Source organism: Platalea leucorodia (assembly GCF_965183815.1).
Source record: "Platalea leucorodia genome assembly, chromosome: 9".
In the NCBI taxonomy this organism is placed as follows: domain Eukaryota; kingdom Metazoa; phylum Chordata; class Aves; order Pelecaniformes; family Threskiornithidae; genus Platalea; species Platalea leucorodia.
Genome location: NC_138831.1, coordinates 34,169,919 through 34,190,309, shown reverse-complemented (window position 1 = coordinate 34,190,309; position 20,391 = coordinate 34,169,919). Strand labels below are relative to the sequence as shown.

General features: G+C 39.4%; 2 protein-coding genes across 7 annotated transcripts in view; one reads left to right on the top strand and one right to left on the bottom strand.

Annotated features, from left to right (window-relative positions):
• The window catches only part of FAN1 (FANCD2 and FANCI associated nuclease 1), a 33,072-nt gene extending 28,118 nt beyond the window's left edge, over positions 1-4,954 (top strand). For 4 of the 6 annotated variants that reach the window (XM_082322427.1, XM_082322428.1, XM_082322429.1 and 1 more), the window contains 4 exons: positions 1,048-1,151; positions 3,151-3,345; positions 3,737-3,865; positions 4,724-4,954. In XM_082322427.1, coding sequence (XP_082178553.1) covers positions 1,048-1,151; positions 3,151-3,345; positions 3,737-3,865; positions 4,724-4,861 — 566 coding nt within the window. In that variant the 3' untranslated portion in view covers positions 4,862-4,954. Of the gene's footprint in view, positions 1-1,047; positions 1,152-3,150; positions 3,346-3,736; positions 3,866-4,723 lie in introns of those variants that run through there. The other 2 variants (XR_014229272.1, XM_082322430.1) reach the window with 2 other exon arrangements.
• Positions 4,955-5,946: 992 nt separating this feature from the next.
• The window catches only part of MTMR10 (myotubularin related protein 10), a 40,549-nt gene continuing 26,104 nt past the window's right edge, over positions 5,947-20,391 (bottom strand). Inside the window, exons 6-16 of the mRNA XM_082322106.1 lie at positions 19,763-19,853; positions 17,176-17,350; positions 16,659-16,746; positions 16,415-16,503; positions 15,269-15,399; positions 15,074-15,143; positions 14,820-14,890; positions 13,791-13,960; positions 12,259-12,429; positions 11,124-11,306; positions 5,947-10,576 (exon numbers count right to left, since the gene is read on the bottom strand). Of these exons, the coding sequence (XP_082178232.1) occupies positions 9,977-10,576; positions 11,124-11,306; positions 12,259-12,429; positions 13,791-13,960; positions 14,820-14,890; positions 15,074-15,143; positions 15,269-15,399; positions 16,415-16,503; positions 16,659-16,746; positions 17,176-17,350; positions 19,763-19,853 (1,839 nt within the window). The 3' untranslated portion in view covers positions 5,947-9,976. The remainder of the gene's footprint in view (positions 10,577-11,123; positions 11,307-12,258; positions 12,430-13,790; positions 13,961-14,819; positions 14,891-15,073; positions 15,144-15,268; positions 15,400-16,414; positions 16,504-16,658; positions 16,747-17,175; positions 17,351-19,762; positions 19,854-20,391) is intronic.

The window sequence follows — 20,391 nt, the reverse complement described above, 5'->3', positions numbered from 1 at the left end:
TACCTGTGTGTGCATACATGTATGCCTGTGTGTGCATACATGTATATATACATATATGTATATACGTATTATACATGTATATGCATTATACATATGTGTGCGTGTGTGTCTCTCTGTGTGTGTGTGTGTGTATGTATACCTATTATACATCTAAATTTAAACCACCACCCCCCCCAGCCCTCATGGGCTGATATAAAGGCAATTTAATAAGGCACAGGGATGGAAAAAAACCCAAGATGATGCAAAAGCAGTCACTCACCACCAGCAGACTAGTGCTCAACCCGTATCACTCAGAAATGTAACATATTAATAACAAAATGTGTTTATATATATAAAAAATGGTTTATATTACACGTATACGTACATGTATACATACACCCATATTATGTATACATACATGTGTATGTATATGTGTATATATGTACATGTATGTGTATATGTAAATGTAATATAAAACATTTTTATATATACAAACATTTTGTTATTAATGTAGTACATTTTTAGTATACTGGCTGGGCATTGGTCTGATATGTATACATATATATGCATACATGTATACATATATGTATATGTATTGTTCCATATATATGTATATATGTATGTGTATATGTATATACATATATGTATATGTATTGTTCCGTATATATGTATGTGTATATGTATAATATGAAACATTTATATATATATATATATAAAAAAACATTGTTATTAATGTATTAGTTTTTAGTGCGAAAATTAAAACATTTTGTGTATTAAAAATAATTGCTAAAGTTAGAACAGTAAACCTTATTCATGACAGGGCATCGTAATTTAACCCTACGCTGTAAATGAGGCCACTAGCCTGGAAGTAGGAAGCAGTAGCAAATTGGAGAAGTAATAACCTGCATTTACAACTCGATGCTGTAATGTTGGTATATACTGACTTCAGCTGTGTATAGACCTGACCATAGCACGTTTCTGGTTTGGATCTTGATGATTTAGTACCTTCTTCATATGAGATTGCTGTAGAAATTAATGTTTCCATTTTTATTAAATTTTGCCCTTTAGGTATTCATGGGGAAGGCTCAACATTTATTACGCTGTATGGTATTCTAATGTGGGATATCATTTTCATGGATGACATACCCGACGTTTTCCGAAATTCCTATCAGGTAGTTTTGAAAGGCTTTCGTTAGGTACTTTCTTTACCCATTGCTGTAGACTCTGTAACCATGTTAAAAATCTTATTCGGGATTAGATTAACATTTTATTCTGAGGGACTGTCCAGACAGATCTTGGTGTTTGCTTGGTTTTATTATTTGTTATATTGGGCTTGTTACTAAAGGGCTCCTCGGTAACTAATTGCTATGTAAGTCTGGATTGACAGTCAGATAGGGTGGGATTCATCTGGCTAAATGTGTATGATGTCCTGTAGCCGAACTCACTGGTCAAAGTTTCCTCTACAGTCAGTGGGAGAATGCTGCTATACCATAGCATTGGTCATCTCATTTGAAGGTGATGTGTTCCATTAAAAAAAAAAAAAGGGTTTATTTCTTTTCAATAGCCTTTAAAGGGAAGTCACATTTTTAAACTCAGGTTTGTTAACACCCCCACCTGCTCCAGCCCAGCAGGTTTATGCTGAGGGGGAGATACATTCCCTCAAGGCCATCCTTACATAGTCCCTTAAGCAAAGAATGGAAAAAACCTAGCAAATCAAACAGTACAATTATTTTATTATTAGGCCAATAGGACTAAACACAAAACTATGAATACATGAGTTGCTCTCTGTCCCTCTAATCTGAAGTTTAACCTTTTTTTTATTTTATTTTGACTTGAATTATGAGTCTGTATACAGTCGTGTCTTGAAATAATTTCTTAAGCCGTGAGCACTTGATTATGAGTATGTTCTTGGTCGTGTCCTGGGAGAGCTACTCAATGATGAAAAGAGGGAACTTACTTACAACAGAGGAATGGTTGTTCTTCGAAATGTCTTTTACTCCTTGATTCTTATATTCATCTGACCAAGTAAATGCAGGGTTGGATACCGTTTGCGGAAAGAACTGAGATGGTTGTCCTTCTTGCTTTGGAATGTTGAGGTGGGACATGAAGGCACTTGCAGGCTCATAGGCAGGACAGGGAGGGGACTGCTGTAGCTCCAAAGGCTGCACAAATACTGGTAAATGGAATTCATACAAATAACTCCTCTTCTTGTGGACTATCTGCTGTTCTTGTAAGATGACGTAATTGTATGAATGTCACGTGTTAAAAGCACGTATGCTTTGTCAAGGCAAACTACCATTTACCATAGAGCATGCCTTTGAAAAAAGAAAAAAAAAAAACAACAAAAATAACCCTTGTATATTTATATGTTTATAACAAGCTCAGTATTTACAGCTCATTTGCAAATTTATTTTTTTTTAAACTGGATTTTACGTATTAATGGAGAGCAAAGCTATCATGAGCCTTAGGCATGAACAAGGATGAGCTCAAAGCTCGCACCTGGTTCCCTCAGTCATTCCTAGGCTGTATTTATGTGGGATTTGCTGTGGCAGCAATTTGTGTAAGGCTGAAATTTGCCATTTTCTAAGCGCTCTGCATTTGATTTTTGAAAAGCTAGACTGGCACTCAGCTACTACTTGCTAGCCTCTTTCAGCCGTGTTCAAAATGGAATAATTGCTGCAGTGACTTTATACAATCATGTGTTCAGCGCGGCGCGTAAGGCTCGCTGCTTTCAGGCAGCTTGAGGGACGATATGCCCCAGCGTCATCACCGCTCGGTTCTTCCCACCTCCGACTGCTCCCTGCAGCGGAGCAGTCTTGATACGGAGTCCAGGTCCTGACTAGAGCGGTACTGCCCGGAGCGCTAGGAGAGCAGGTGGTAGCTCTTTGTCGTCTGTTAAAGGAAACCTCTGTCTAGCGGTCAAGAACCAACAGAGCACAGGCTAAGATGTGGCCAGCATTTGTTGTGCTGGCATCGGGCGTTAAAATACACTCAAATCTTTCTTTTCCCATTTAATGAAGGTTTATGCGGCGGACATGTTCAAGTTAAATTGACTCAGTGTTTGAGTGAATTCGTAGTTGAGATAAGAAAAATATGAAGTAGGGCATTGTCATTCTTGGAATTGCTGCTTTGCTGGCAGCTCCTCAGAGCTGTATTTACCTTTTTATACAGACGTTCCCCCTGGATCTCTACACTGACCACTTCTATGAGAACAGGAGGGCTGTCATTGAGGCCAGACTCCACCAGCTTCACACAGCTTCCTCAGAGACACTGGCAAAGTTGATCGCTGACACCTGGACGACTCAGGAGGGAAAAGCGGCTGCACTGGTTAGCTGGGGGCGGTTTACTTCCCTCCAGCAAGTTCAGGTAAGTAACTGTTGTCCAGACCGGGCACGCGGCTTGGTCAGGCTTGCTGTTAAATCACACGTGGCCCTAGCGCGCTCACAGCTTGTACTGAGGCACGGCGCCAAGACTGATGGTGAGTGGTGGGAGGGAGGAATTGAGTGGGGACTTCAGCCCAATTCTCCCTGATCCCAAGCACTGTTACTGTTTTCTGATATGGTCACTTTTCCTGCACCAGTAGCTGGGAACACAGCAGGGAAATTGCTGTAGATAACATCTGCTTAAGTTTCTTGTTACGCATGACAAAACAAAGATGTGAGCTGGGCCATAGAATATTCTTGTGAGAGCTGGGAAATGGCTGTACAGGAAATTAAAAAAAAAAAAAAAAAGCCAACTACCAAAACTTCTCTTCCAGAGCCTTGTCTCTTGCCTTGGAGGAATGTTTCTGAGCGGTGTTTTTAAGCGACTTTCCAAAGATCTACGCCATTGCAGAGGGGGGCTTCCTGACCTGGTTGTGTGGCGTACTCACACTAATCACTTTAAGGTATACTGGCAGATGATGGAAATACTCAGTGCCCAGCTGAGCTTACCCTTAGGTATAAAACCTTCTGGTTGGTTGTCAGCCCATACAAACTGTATTTTCCTGTTGTGGTGGAGTTAAACCTGCTGCTCATCTGCCTAGCAGCGATGGCGAGTAGCGGGGGATTGTTTGGCTGCTCTTTCATCACATTTTGCTGTAGCTGTGACAGACATAATGAGAAACAGCAAGAGGTGGCCAGGTATTGTTGTAGAGTAGGGCTTCAATTAAAATTACTGTAAAGCAACTGTTATCAATCAGACGCACATTCTGACTGTTGTTAGCAAGGGGTGCTAATGTCACCACTTACACAAAAACTTGAATATATGAGACTACAACAACTCTGCTACAAAAACTGAGTAAACAAACAGTCATGGTCTGTGTCTTGCACGGTAGTGGAATAGGTATAGGAGACTATTGGCCATCTCTCAGCTGCTGGAGCAACTTGTTAGGCATTTATGAAACACAGCTGCCTAGCAGAAATCAGTTCTCCAGCCCATCTGAATAAGTTGCTATCATCAGTATCAGCTGGAACGGGTGAGGTTGCAGATGATCAATTTTTGAGTATGTGGTATCTCCATTCACCAGTGCCTCTGTCTGTGCTTTGGTGCATATTTACTCTATAAAATTTCATTCTCTTACAGTTAAACTTTGGAACATGGGTTAATAATTTAGCACCCACTGGGCCTTCCGTTGTGCTAAATCTGTATTATTTTTGTTGCAAATAACAGCCATAAAAGAATACTTACATTAGTCTGTGGGAGCTAACGATCCTTCAGTTCCTCCAGAGGCACAGTACTGATCGTCATCCACATTCCTTTGTAGCTGGTGGAAGTGAAAGGTCCCAATGATCGCCTGTCCCACAAGCAGATCGTCTGGCTGAGTGAACTGAAGAAGCTGGGTGCTGCAGTAGAAGTTTGTCACGTGCAAGCCGTTGGAGGCAAGAGTAAACGCCTCAGTTGACAACAGAGGTCTTGATCCTGTGGGTAACTTGGGTGTTTTTAAAGGAACTGGCATGACACACCACTGGCTGCTGCTTATTAAAAGTAGTTTCTTCTAAAATTCTGGTTTCTTGGATCATTACTGTCGTTTTTTAGCACAAAACGCTCTAAAAATAGTTTGAGAAGACTGTCGGTATGATTTACTGTATGTCGCTTTGTGTTCAGAAGAATAAACAAAGCCTTTCTCTTTTATACACCAGTCATAACTTATTCTAGGAAAGGCAATCTCGGGGTTTTGCCCAGTAAAGAGAAACAGCTGCAGTCACACCGCTATCCACTGAGAACATCCTCTACGAGAAAAAATGGGGGGCCTCAAGTCCTGGGCATTTCCACGTTGCCTGCGTAGCCCGAGTTCATTATGTTGTGCAAGGTGCAAGCTCAGCGCCTTCCCAGGATTGTCAGGACCAGCGTGGTTCTCTACCTGTCCCCACCTTGTACCATGTATTATTTTGGTTTTTCACTTTAATATAAAAAAAATACAGCTGGTCAATGATGGCATAGAGTAAGGCATAAAACTTTTTTTTTTTTAAAATGCTGTTTTAATGTACTGGTGTGTATGAAAGGGTAATTTATTTAACAGCTCGTTCTGTTGTGACTATCTGTGTTATCTGTATAAAGGGGAACTAGTTCTGGTAGTAGACAGGAGTCGTTCAGTGCCAAGATCACTGCACTTTTTTGCAGTGCGTCACTCATTATAGCCAGTTTTGCCCCCACATAAATTGATGTGTTTTCTTATTCAGAAATAAGTCAGTCAATTGAAATGGAACCAAAAGGACAAATTCTAAGACACCAAAATCCTGTGGGTTTGTCTCAATTTTAACACATAGCCAACATCTTTTCTCTGGAGTCTTCATTCTCATATTGAGTAAGTTTTCCTGATATCGGAAATTCTGCTTACCATACAAACAGCAGACACTGTAATAGAATGTAGTGAGAAATTAAGATAATTTGCACATCTTTTTTATTAATCATCTTTCCACAGCACAGTGTCCCTGCTTTTCTTGGAAGAAGGAAACAAAACACACACCCCCACTAATTTTTTTTGTTAGAGGAAGTGAAAGAAAACCGCCTGAAGTTCACTGTGGAAAGGTATGAACTTTTATTTAGTCTAATTTATTTCACATTCACAACTCAGCATCAGGATTTTATAATCCTCCTGGCACTGCTACTTTACTCAATAAATCATTATCAGGCACAAAGGTTTTAGTTTCAGTTGAAATCGCGAACTCTAAACCATCACAGCAACAGCATTAGAAACCTACTGCCTAGAGCAATTTGAGGTACAGATTTCCGTCTCTTATGTTAGAGGCAAATTTAAGATTTCATCCTTTGCTTAAATATATGTTAGAAATTTTTTGGTTTTAATGTCTTTCCGTCTGAGAGCAAGCCAAAACCTTTGTCCCGCTTGCTACATTTTCATTAGAAATACAAGGCAGTTAATATCCAAGTGGTATTGCAGGCAGGTGCACATTAAACACACGTGCAGGCCTGGGTATACATATACACACAAACACACACTTCTCAATGCATTTCTGGAACGAACAAAATTTCTTTGATGCATGGCAGTAAATGGTGAATAAAATTGTACTACCATGATCACTAAGTCTACAATAAGCTCTACCTCGCCGTAATTAATGACACTGGAGGTACACTTCAACCTATCAACCAGCATTTCGTATTTCCCCCCGCGTGGTTTACAGTGTAGTACAAAATCATGATAAAACAGCCAGTAACAGCCAAAATAGTGCACGTTTTCTAGAAACAGACAAAAAAAGATAAGCTTCTTGGTAATTTTTCTACTCTTGCAACACCAAAATGGCATTAACAGTATCTTGTTTTCAATGGTGAACAGAAATTAAAATTTGAAAATGTGTACATATATATACACACACACACATATATATAACAAACACTTGTATGTCAGTATTCTGTACATAGAAGTTAGAGATAGGTACTCACACCCCTAAATTGCTTTTGAAAGTTATTAAAGATGTTCAGAGCAGTCCCTACTGACGATTGATAAGGCAACTGTGCAGAGTGGAGAATATTTTAAAATCAACATTTAGTACCTGTCTTTCAAAAGTAAATTAAAAAAAAAATCAAGATGTTTAAGTTAGGAGGCAGAACCACCATCGGCAGGCAGGCAGCAGGCAGGCAGCAGGCAGGCAGCAGGCAGGCAGCAGGCAGGCAGAGGCACACAGCAGTCGTGCAGGTGCCTGGGGAGGCCAGGCCCCGCCAACCCGAGGCAGCAGAGCCTTGCCGGCAGCTGCCCGTCCTCCCCGCCATCGCAGCCTCTGCTTGCCTAACTCCCCTCTTTGAACTGTGTAAAACTTCTTTTTAAGTCTGTTTGGCAAATAGATATTTAGACAGGTTTTGCTTATTATAAAGGCATATTATTTTTAACCCCCTCCCATGCTATATATATATAAAATACAAAGACCATCTGCAGCATCTGTACACATCTTAGAACTGAAATGTAAAAATGTCTGAAATCTCCTTATAAAAGACAATCCTGTTTAAATATAGTACCCATTTTTCCCCCAAAGGGTACTAGCCTAAAAATTAATATTTCTTTTTTTATTCCACCAGCTGCCTGTGTGGAGTAATTTATTTACACATTTTTGGTACCTTTAAACCAAAAAAGTTAGACTTTAAAGGAAAAAAAAAAAAAAGAAAAAGACACCATAGTTTTAACTGTAATTTTAAAAAGGGAAAAAAAAAAAAAAAGGTACCAAAAGACACTAAGCACACAGGTTGAGGTCTTTTATGTCAAGTATCAGGCCAGGGAAAGCAGTAAGCTAATGAAAAAAAAAAAAAACAACCCACCCAAAGGCAAACTAATACAAACATTGGAATAATGAACGGAACAAGTTAGATGGCTGCTCCAGCAAGCTTGTAAATAAACACAACTAGTTTGTGGACCATGTAACATGCTCAGACCGTCTTGCAGCATTATTAGGCAATTGAGGTGAATACACGTTTTTTCCTCACAACCAGTTGGCCAGAAGCGATCTGGCATTATGTCATAACGTGCATGCGCACATGCACGCACGCACACGCTCAGCTTCTTTGCATAAAAACAGGGGTTTGGGGGTGTGGTTAGTTAAAAAGGGAAGTCTACCCCCCTCCGTTAGCTCGCATAGCTTTACACTGAACCTGCCTGCTGACCCCCCCACGCCAAACACAGTGCGAGAAAGCAGCACAGCCAGCGCCCCCAGCAGCCTTCTACGTTAGGTGAGTTTTAGCCTGGGGAAAACAGGGTCCTGTAGGCACTGGACTTTTCTAGCACAAAGCTTGCACCTGTAAGGCCACTCCAGATGCAGATTCTCTAAAATAAATACTTGAGCAATCTTAGACATCCAAAACCCACGTTGTGATTTAGGCTGTGCTGAAGACCAGTGTGGTTTTACAAATAAAGAGCTCCAAATCCGATCCCTCCCTGCCTTTTTTTTTTTACCATAATATACTGTGTATTATCATCATACAGCTCCCCCCCACCCCACTAACTGAGCAGTCTATGCTATAAGGCCTTCAGTGCCTTAGCTCGTGAGTCAACACCTGAATAGAGGCTCAGTGTTGGTTCAATAGCATTTGTTTTACACAGAAATCGGTCAATATAAAGTACAGCCTCGCTGTTACGAGAAGGTAGTCGACAGGAGCCTTAACCGATGAGGACGATACATTACTATCCCTCCACCCTCCCAGTATACTTTACTCTCTTGCTTTTCTCCCTGTGAAACTTGAGGCTTTTTCTGGCACAGCATCCAGGGGAGAGGTGTCATTTAAAATGTTTCAGAGCAAAGAGGAGGCTGCTGAATTAAGCAGAGGGAGGCTGTTGAATTTAACTCCCTCAAGCAGTGCCTGTCCATTGCGCATTGCGCTGTCCCTATGGACATGCATGTCTGTAAAAGGGCGGCACCGCTAACCACTCTTCTGCCAGCACTTGCTTCCAAGTGACAACAGCAGCACCCCACCTCGTGGATTCGGCCACCTGGAGCACGTCCTCCTTTCTGGACCCCAGTGGGGCTTAAGTATGAACTCTGCTGAAAGCTACTTCATCCTACAACAGGACGGGGGGTCGGCAGGGATCAGGATCCGTGCAGGGATATAATGCTGTGTATTTCAGGTGCTTATATAAAAAAGTGAGGCTCGCATGAGACTTACAAACAAGCTTAACCTTAAGGAAGAAAAACCTGCTGTCTCTTGAGCTGGCCTTCTGTTATTTCCAGGAACGGAGAGGGGGAGGCAGGGGATGGAACAAGAACTTACCGTAACGATCTATTGTAAAAAGTTGGGGGAGGGTCAGCTGCATTGGAGTAACCTTGCTACTGTTTCCTCCCAATTAAAGGCACTTCTAAAGCTACTACAATACCATATCTACAGTAAATGTTTTAAGGTTAACAGTGCATTGTCCTGAAGTTGATTCCTATAGTCTAAAGTCAAGCTCATGACAAAGAGCACAAATCTGACTACTTGTTAATGAATACATTTGGGGGAGAGAAAGAAAAGGGAACGCCCCCCCCCCCAATGGATACACACTGCATTAACAGATATGTAAGGTGATTAAGTCACAGAACATTAGTATGTATGTCTGTATGTATGTATGCATGTAAGTATTCCTCCTGAAGAGGCAATCTGATAAAATAGTTTGTTCCCAGATTTCAGCTGTCGGTCTGTGTCCACTGCACCTAACTACTTTGATTTGCCAAGCTGTTCTGACACAAGAGTCACTTCAGCCCCTACCTGGGAAAAAAGGTATTTCAAGCAGAACCCTCACTAATGACCACACCAAGCCTTTCAATTAGCTAATGAAATGCTCCATCGCATATAATGAGCCAAACCACAAAAATACAGAAGGAATTAGGGACCAGAAGCCCTAGCAGATGAGAACTACTGAAGACAAAATTGTGCGATTTGAAGCATGACTCGCTTTGCTTTTAAATATTTGTGCAAAACTTACGTAATGTTTGTATATAAAAATTATTACAGCTTTCAATGCCGCATTTAGCAGTGTTAACTTAGAAAAGACAAACTGATATGCTGTATTCTCCCCAAACCTTTAAACCATCACATCATCTTAGTCTTCATTTGCAAGCGTCTCAGTGGATAGCCAGATTTTGGCACCACTTAAAAATTTGCTTAAAGGTGTTCCCAGAATGCTCCGCCTGCATAGGTTCCCTACAGGAGAAAATGGGAATGAGGAGGACAGAAAGTCTGGGGCCGCAGAGGTGTCATTTAAACTATTTGCTCTGAAGTACATCCTGCTTTGATCCAGTTCCGAGCAGCTGCCTTGCAAAGAAGAATTGCTTTTGTACTGCCGAAGGCTCCGGTTTAACATGTCTACTTCATCTGCCAGCAAAGAAACTTTATGGAAAGCAGTGATGAAGCCACCGTGATTAATCTGCACCTCAGGAACCCAGCGGAAGTAGCACAGTTTCCATAGTTTTATTTGCGTTCCAGAGATACGGGGTAGAATTACGCCGTGCAAATCAACAGGCTTTGCAAACCAGTCTCGGAAGTACTGTTCCATACTGTTACTCTGACTCTCTGTTTGCTGCAAAAAGTCCGGTTTCAGTTTTAGTATCAGAGAGTTTCTTCTTGGAAGGAACTCTTGCTCACTGATGATTCCGTTTTTTAATGCTGGGGGGACACCTCGCAATGTGGAGCTGTAGTTTTTCTGCAGGAAATAAAGACTGGTAACTTGCCGGTTTTATGCTCATTTGAATAGCAGATTTCCCTGAGCTGCTAGGATGCATCATCCAGAGAAATGCTGTGACCTTTAAACAGTTCTGAGCTTATGAGTCACTACTGCAGGGCTCACAGGGCAAACAGTGTGGCCACCCGTGGCCTTTAAAGAGTGGCCTTTAAACGTATGTTTTCTAGACTTTCTAAAACAATGAATGATTGAATTAATCAGTATTCACTGAAAAAGCTGACAATCCTGGGGGAAAAAAAGTGGCATGTCATCACTTTTCCATAGATAAAATAATGCAAATATTGGCAGTGAGCTCAGCCATATCAGACAATGTCCTGGAACACAAGGCTCAACAATTTACGTATTTACTTCCACAGAAAATCATTTCTTTAGGCTGGGAAGCTAAGAGAATTAACACTCCTATTGCTAAACTGAGGGTGTAAAACACTATATAACTGTAAATTTTTAAGCATTAACACCTTACAGTTAAGCACAGAAACAGTCCATTCACAGACATCACTATAGTTACCTTTGAGCGCTTAAAAGTTTTCACCGCTCCGTTTTGTACACACGGTGCACTCTTTCCAATATACAAAGGGTTGTGAAAGAGCAGGCGATCCCTGCTGGTAAACTGAAGAGACCAGTCCCAAACACAAGGAAATCGGAGGCCTTTCTCATCACCCAGCTGAATATTTTTGCTTATGGCAAATTCCTGCAAAAAGTTAACATTCAGGCATATTAAAAATCAAAGAAAATAGGCTTATTCACAAATCTTAATTATAAACCAGTGCATAACTATTGGGCAAAGAAGAGCAGGGACAGAATTTAGAGGTGGCTGCAGATCAAAGCAACAGAGCAGCAAGAGAGTCTGCTGCTGGATACAGCTGCTGCTGGATGCTGCTGCTGGGTACAGCTGGACCCCATTTTTCATTTGTGCAATGAAGAAGCAGGACTAATGCTTACTTAGCGAAAATGACTTTTCCATTATATTAAATTGCTTGTTTGTTTACTCTTAAAACCGCCAAACTGTTATTTTGAGAATACGCTTAACGGTCCCTCAATGCTCTACTTCTTTGTAAGGTAGCTACCTACAAGTTTAAAGGCAAAATCTTTAACAAAATAAGTATGTTTGACTTCTATCAGCCATCAAGTGTTTTCTACAAGCAGTTCTGATAAGCTCCAGTTTTCAAAAACAAATTTAAGTGTTCGGTTTTCTAAATACCTTCATTGTGCAAATGCTATTTGACCTTTACAGTCTTTTCCAACTTTTTCAACTATTTAAACAATTATGTCAAGAGATTTCAAAGTTCGCCCGAAGTGTGAAATTCTACTTATTGCCTGTCGTTCTGCTTTATCAGTTCCAGATATAAACCTGTTTCCTAGAGGAGTACAAATAATAATGTACAATAACAATGCTTTTCTAGAAAAAAATAAAAAAGAAATTCAATAGACTTTCTTCTTGAATAGTTAGTTACTGTCTATGCAAAGATCACCTGAAATGACATTCTAATCATATTCATCTGGGGAGCTGAATATTTTGCCCTGAACAGAGTGTGACATTTTGAAAAATACAAAGGAATACCATTTAGTTGAGATGATGTAATTTCCAGAAGGGCATGCTGAAGTCTCTTACTTGAAAAGTAGGTGTAACGCTTCATACTCACAGTGCTTTCCTTTACTCGCTGATGAGGACAATTGAAAAGGAAAGTGCCAAACAATGAGATACGTGCGCTGTCGTACAATATGGTCAAGTACATTTCAGAAAACTCGAAGGCTGCTGGGTATTGTTCTAGCAGCTGCCAAACACAGTCAAGAAACATCAAGAACAAAGGAGACTGGGAAAAGAAACAGAGAATTATTAGATTTAACATAAGCTTTTCCCAAGCCATACCAATTTCTCTGCAGTTCGTGCTCCATTAGGGTATTTAGCTATACCTCTGGTACATTCCTTAACAGGGTCAACTATTTGGAGTATTGTATTTTTTATGATTGCATGCAACTGTAATATCCTGTATTCCTGTTTAGCCACTTTCACAAGCAACTACGTCAACTGGCTTTCTCAGCATTACCTTTCCACAGCCTTCCCTTCTCTGTAAGAAGCCAGTCAATTCTTCCCTGGGCTCTCTTCGTACTCATGCAGCTGCAAAAATGCTTTCTGCCATCTTGTGTGTCCCTCATAATTTCCAAATTAGTGCTTGTATGAGCCTTCCTTACTACTTGGCCTTATTCTCACGATGTATATACCTCCTTCTTGTTTGAAATGACTGGAGAGCTTATGATTCAGCCACGTTAACTTCTCACTATACTTTCTAGCTCTTTCCACAGTGGCCCGTGACTGGCAGAAGTATAAACTATCATTTATATAAAGGGTCAGAAATATTTTCCTCTTCCTGGTTTCACTCTTCTGTATATCCTTTCCTAGGGTCAAAATATCTGCTTGCTCATTATTTCCCCCTTGATATTTCAGTTTCTTTATCCCTTCACACATTTTCTCTGCTTACTGCTCAGTGTCCTCAGTTTATCTGTTGGCTCTGCTCTCTGGGGATATTGCTTTTCTATTACTCTCGGGCATCGTCCCTGAAAAAGGCTGCTAATCTAGGGTCCTCTATTTTTCCAACTGCAATTACAATTCTCTCCTTTGTAATGAAGAGGCCAAATAAGATTAGCTGGAAATACTGAAAATCAAGCACGGTGCTACCCTCTATTAATCTGTTTGGCAGTTGTGGATCAGCTCATAAAGCCGCAGTGCTTCTCTATCAGCTCAATACTTTGAAAAGTACTGCATATTGACATGACTTTGCATTCAAAAAAACGAGGATGAAAACAGATACCCTTGGTAAAACAAACAAAACAAACAACCCCCTCCAAACCCACTCCTAACCCCCTTTTATTTCAATTTAAAATGTGGGCTGTGCTAGCATCTGTAACAGTGGGACCTTTTCACGTACAACACTGAAGCACCATAAAAACCCAGCATCATTGGATTGCACCTGGTGTTTCACTGATTCTCACTTGGCTACAGAGGATCAAGAAAATCTCTCTCTATCCCGGACAAAGACTCATTTTCTCTGATATTAGTTTCACAAGATGTGAAAAGATTTTAATTTTTTTTTATTTTTAGATTTCTGTCTGAATAAATATTCAGGCTGATATTAACCAGATACTGTTATCATATACAAATACAATTCATTTTTACCTCTTTGTCTGATCTCTTTAAGTGGTTACACCTATCTAAAAACTGATATCCTGCCATGACCCATTCCTTCTGTATTAAGCTTTGAAATCCAACAATTGTTCGAAAATAGGGATCCAGCATGACTTGAATGAGAGAAGCAGCCAGACAGCTCAGGTCCCGTCCCTCTTCCTCTGTGAATAACATACAGAATGTATGAAGTACATAAGGTATATATGCACATATACAGAATTAGATCTCCAAGAGCAAAAAGTGGCAACTAGGTCTAGTGGTTTTCTTTGAATTTCTTTTAAAACATGCTTTTTTCTTCTGTAATTGTTCTCATCGCTTAAAAAAAAACTAGGAGAAAAAAACACCTTTTTTTTTTAACTGAGACTCATACTATAGAAAAGGTTCCTGCAGTATCCAGTGCAACGATGCATTCATCAAGAACAAAATACCCACCCAAACACCTGGTATTTAAACCAAGATGTGCTGAGAAGGAGGGTGTTTGCGTTGCTGGAAATTTTCAACATATTTTCCACCCTGAAGCAGTTTTTGGAAGGCCATTATATGGGGAGAGTGGGACATAGCAGCTGAACGGGTCTTGTAAAAATTACAGAAATTACAAAATTTCTGATGTCAATATCAGCAAGTTTTTCAGCATCTTTTTTTTCTGGAATATCTGTTTGCACTTACACAACAGCAGCCACTGCTAGTGAACTACTTTTGTATATAGGACCTCTGAATAAAACTGGTATTGCTTATGCAAGGAGTATTAGCCCAATTAACACACTACAAAAGTTCACCTTAAAGTTTTGATCAGAATAAAACCCACAAAGACTCAAAGTGAAATATTCTTTTGATGCTATGGACTATACTACAGTTCAGCTACATAACAAAATTATTTTCCTTTCTAGTTCTTCAAATGCCTAAAATATTTAGAAGCGATGGGGTTTATGTATAAAGATTACAGTTGATTTTATCTAAATGTGTTTATCTACATTACCATACTAACGCTAAAAATTACAGCATGCTATATGGTTGTGTTACCTTGTAGAACTACAGAGACATGCTTACACTCCATCATATACACAAGCTCAGCAGAATGCTTAAGAAACGATCTAGACAGGAAAAGAAAGTGATACAACAGTTAACATAACAGGTTCACACTCTAGTAGAAAAAAATATTTGTGATATCTGTATTTACCTAACTCATATATTAAAATAGAGAATCCTTCAACTGATTCACTGCTTGTAAAAGTTTTTCACATCTCATTAACTGTCGTATTATTAATGGTACAAACCTAATATACTCTAACCAGTGAGTATTTTCCAGTGAGGATAGCCACTTCTCTTCAGTTTCTTCAAAAGGCTCTGCAACAAGGAAAGTAATTACATTGCAAAACAACTTCAAATAACTATCCCTGTTAGCCAGATCTATTAGAATTTGTTGTATTTCAAGAAAATAACCACCATGAAAGAAGGACAGTCCAGCATACCATTAACACACAGCTGTTTGAGTTTGATATGTGCAGCCTGGATTTCCTGGATGCTGGGGAGACACTTGTCCAGATCAGATTTGTAAACGTCACTTCTCAGGGGATGGCTTCGAGTTATTGCATTACAAATCCTTAGTAAGAAAAAGAATCAGCCATTTTATTACTGGAGAGGAGAGAAACAGTCTTTCAAGAAACATGCCAGAGTCTTTTACTGCAAACAACTAAAACCACATATAACATGCATCTTATTAAAAAAAAAGTTTTCCAGTTTATATTCAGGAGATATATTGCTCCTTCCACAAAGCTATTGACTCAAATATTTTTGATATCTGCTAGTTACAAAATAAAAACATGGAAACGCTGGATCATTAAAACAAGACATTTGGGAAATGAAAATCTGAGGCTGACTTACAGTTAAATAGCTCTACTCAATTTTTAATCTTCCACAATTTTTAGGAAGGCTTATCTATGCTAAATAAACAGAACATATATAAAGTTTATAAAGGCATGGAATCTGACAAGGTTTCATATAAAACTCAAGAGCTCCAGCCTAACACACACAATGCAAGTGTTTGTACTACTACAAAAAGTCACCCTACAAATTAAACCAAAGAACAAAAAATACGAAGCTAGTAAACTACTTACGCAAGGCTCTAAATGCCTTCATTTTTCATCAAGGACAGTGAATGACAAATATTTCACAGAAATACCGTGTGCACTGTGGCACTAAACCTACAGAACTGTATTTCCCCATGCCACAAATAAATTAAATAATTTTTACTGTGCGTTGCTGAAGCAGGTAAGAAAATCTTCACCAACATAAGTTGTATTACAGTAACATCAATAGAAAAGATTAAGTCTCATCCTTTTATCAGTAAATTCTGTCATCTGAATGACTAGCTGCCTAAAAAATAAACATCCCTTAAAATTTGAAAAATCATTCAGTATTCGAAAATGAAGTGGACCCTGAATAGAAATTGTGCCAGAACTATATTCAGAGAACAGTTTCTCAAAAGCTATTGCACTACAACATTATGAAGCAAGCATACTCTCAGTTACCAATTGCTGCTGTGATACAGTCACACACAGTCACCACTTGCGTTATCCTACGCATCTGATTAAAGAATAGCATAACTCATCATTTACCTTTGATCAATTCTTCTTTGTTGCAATACATCTTTAATGTTGGCCATTCTTACAAGGGCACTCCCGTTAGGGTGATTCCAGGACCATAACTAATATGGGAAAAAAACACAAAAGAAACAACAAAATAATGCAAGTTAGTGTTATTCCATAGAAATTTTTTTCTTAATGCTAATTGGCATACATAGCTTTAAGATTAATATTGTACAATGATCAGGAACAGTAACAGAATAAAGACTATACTTACTGGCATTCGTCTCCCAATAAAAGAGTAGGAGTATAGCTTAAGGTCTTGATCTGCTAAGGAAGATGGAACCACAAAATATTCTGGAAGGCTTGGGGAAAAAATATGACACAAAAAGTTACTTTACCCTATGTATTTTACTAGCTTTTCTCTTGTTGCAATGCTGTCTTACCAACTCTATTAAGCTATAATGCACCAGCCCCTACTACCGCAGTGCTGACTGGTTGTCCTCTATGCCTGCATGATCTTACATATCATTGGTACAGCTCAGACGTATTTGTTTAGAAACATGCAAGTTTCAGAAGGAAGCACAAAAGCACGAAAGCAACAGATGCCAAAATATGACATTTCCTTTAATGACAACACTTGCAGGATCTTTCAACTGAGGGCCTCTCCAGAAAGCACCATATTTAAGAGGTAAAGTGCACAGTTAGGTAGGACGGAGGCTTTGGTAGAGGAGACAGGAAAAGACAGCGTAATTGCCTTGTTTTCTTCTACGTGCATGATAAGAGAAACTTACCAAGTAGATATCATATAACCTTCATTGACTGAACAAACTCTCCACTCTGATGCACCTGTCCTTTTGATTTCTCTATCCCAATCAGAGTAAGTTTCAAACAAAGGTGTCTGCTGACCACTGGCACTGCCGATGCCACCACCACCACCTCCTGGGTCTATTCCATTCACCTTCTTTGCTAGGAAAAGAAAATCCATCAATGCACATTTTAAAAAAAGAGGAAAAAAAAATTAAACTCTTCACCTTCCTAATTACAAGAATGAGCCACTAGCATCACGACTAACATTACCTATTTTTGTACTACAACAGGTCGGCGATTTAACGATAGCTTGGTGATACATGAAGACGTACATGTATTTTTTCTGCAATTTCAACAGAGAAGCAACATAAAATTGGTATGTTGTGCTGCTTGATAGAAAGCAAGACATACTAACACTCAGGAACAAATGTCATCTTCAGTCACAGGATTTCTCTCTTCAACATGCCAAAGTAGAGATGCTTTAAAAACATGAACCCTTTATAGCCTACCCTTTAATTAGGTACCTTATGAAGAAAGCGAAATAAAAATTATATCATTTCAACAGCTCTAACTGGCTGCTGTATTAACAGCAAATAAATTGAAGGCCAGATTAAAATATATAGATTTTTATATATATACATTTATATCCACACAAAAAGATGGCCTACTATTTTGTGGCTAGAGACCAAGAAGATCATGTAGTCTGTTACTAGTACAGAAGGATCTCCTTTGCTGGTCATTCTTTAGGTGCCAAGGAGACAGTCAACTGTGTCAAAGGAGACTACATTTTGTTTCTTGACACTTGAATCAAATTTTTAGATTAAAGTGAAACTGAAAGTCAACCCTATTACCTCCCCCATGAAAGCTCCTCGCTTTAGCAAGCGTCTGTAAAGATCTAAGTGCCCGCCCAAACAAAGCAGAATACAGCGTTATGGCTCTACTGTCATCTCAGTGATTGTGTAGTTTCTACTTTCTGTATCTATCAACTTCATTCTTGCACTAGTACTCGGACTACTTATGTTTTTCAGAAGAAAACTGGACTAAAATCAGAATGAAGTAGTTATTCAAAGACAGTATACAGAGAAATATGATAATTACCAAAAAATGTTATAATTTTACTGTTCAATGGCAGGATATATAATTAATGAAATACAGCCTGGGAAAAAATGAGGTACATCTACACCAGAGCAACGCAGGCTCTTTATGTTCCTCACAAAGCACAAAGACAGTATTTCAACTCTTACTTTACTGGGACTAGCAGGGATAGAGTCATAAAACACAGTGCTGGAATTGTAAGAGTAAAGCCAGAGATCTATGCTACAAACACCAGGGTTCACAACAACAAAAAACCTCCAACCCAAACCAAAAGTATTTCAAACTCTTTTCTCCAGCAACTGCAGCATAGCAGAACAACTATCTTTTGCCATTCCGGTCTGCTGCTCCAGAGGAACAACATTTTTTACCCACCTTATGTAATTCTTCCACTAGGTATTTTTCCGTACAGCAAATAGTATTTTAAGGACAGAGTAAAGGCAACTTTGTGACAGACTAACATTACGTTCACACTCCACTTCAACATTTTATTGTAATTTTATCTGCAAATCAGCTTCCTCCCTAGTACTTTATAATGCTGAAGTACATGGACCTTAATAACCGCCCGAGTTTTATCAGGTAAGAAATTATATGTGTAACTATGTGTGCAACATAATCACATGCACACTTATTCTTGTGCATGCACAGGGTAGTCATGTACATGAAAAACATGCATTTTTGTGCAAATTTGGAGGCCTGAGCTCATAATTCCACAACATTCAAACTTTGTTACAGGCAGCTCAGTGGTTTCTAATGCCAGCTGCTGAGTAAACATTTCAGTACCACAGAACTACATCAATGGCACTTTCTCTATTTGGAGGCTTGTTACGCTAGAACTGATGGTTTTCAGCTGTGTATTGGCTGGGGAACACTAAGCAGTGACCGCACAGCATTACACTAGAAATCAAGTTCCAAAGGCATCTTTTGCAGGCTTACCTAACTGACAAGGTTCAGTTGGAGATTGGCCTTGAGCAGAGAGGGTGTGCTCCAACTCAGCAGGGGTGGTGGAGGTTTTGAGTGGTAAGAACTGCCTAGTAAGCCTCTAGGAAAGAAGGTATGGAGTCCCAAGTTGCACAAATCCTCCTGCAATACCACCAGAAGAGAAACTTATTCCCAAAAGAAGGGCAGGTGAACAAGCCTGCCTGATGGGAGATTAGCTAGGTACCTACAGTACCAATATAGACATACAATAGGAGGATCGAAGCGTGAATTGAGAAATATGAGTATTCATGCTGACGTCATAGGTAGTTTTGTTTTGTTTCAGGCAGGAAAGACATTTCTTTCGACTTTGGTCGTTAATGTCTATCACAATGAATGACTTACAACCGAAAGTAAGAGGTTGGGTGCAGGACAAGCCAATTTTATTACCCCTGGAGAAAGCCTCAAATGCTTTTTTGCCACTGCTTCTAGACAGAAGTCTTACTAAATTTACATATTATGAAATAGGAAAAAAAAGAATCAAAATACTTCCATGCTTACCTGGGTTATGATATATTTCCCCAACATACTCAAATGCAAAGAGAAGCTGAAGATCCGTTGGCTGAGAATAATGAGCTATTGCAAGGCACACCTAGGAAAGAAACGTTTATTACTGTTATTTATAGACATAAAATCTATTGCCCTTAATTATGACAGGGTGAAATATTCAGAGCAAAAGTTAAAAATTAGTCTTCTGATGTTTTATTTCCATATTTTATTTGAGAGGAGTGAATTATATAGTTAAACATACTCATATTTGCCGAGAGACCATTACTGTAATCATAGTAGGTGAGTTCACGACCATCTATCGAGAGTGGTTAACTGATAAGGGTGGACTAAGTTTTTGCAAGAAAGGTCAGACTGCAGCAGGAATCCCTAAACATGATTCTCTGTATCTACAGACACAAGCAAGGACTTGGAGCTACTGTGCCGTGCCTGCCCACCTGCATACAGAAGTAAGGAGGAGAACAGAAAAGAGCACAACATACAGGTGGTGAGCACAGTACAGCAAAATCTCATTTGTAATTGGTCTTTTGACAATTTTTTTTTAAATAAAGAGTACGTATCAATGTAGCATAAGAACGGCCATACTGAGTCAGTTCAAAAGGTCAAACCTAGCACTCTGTTCC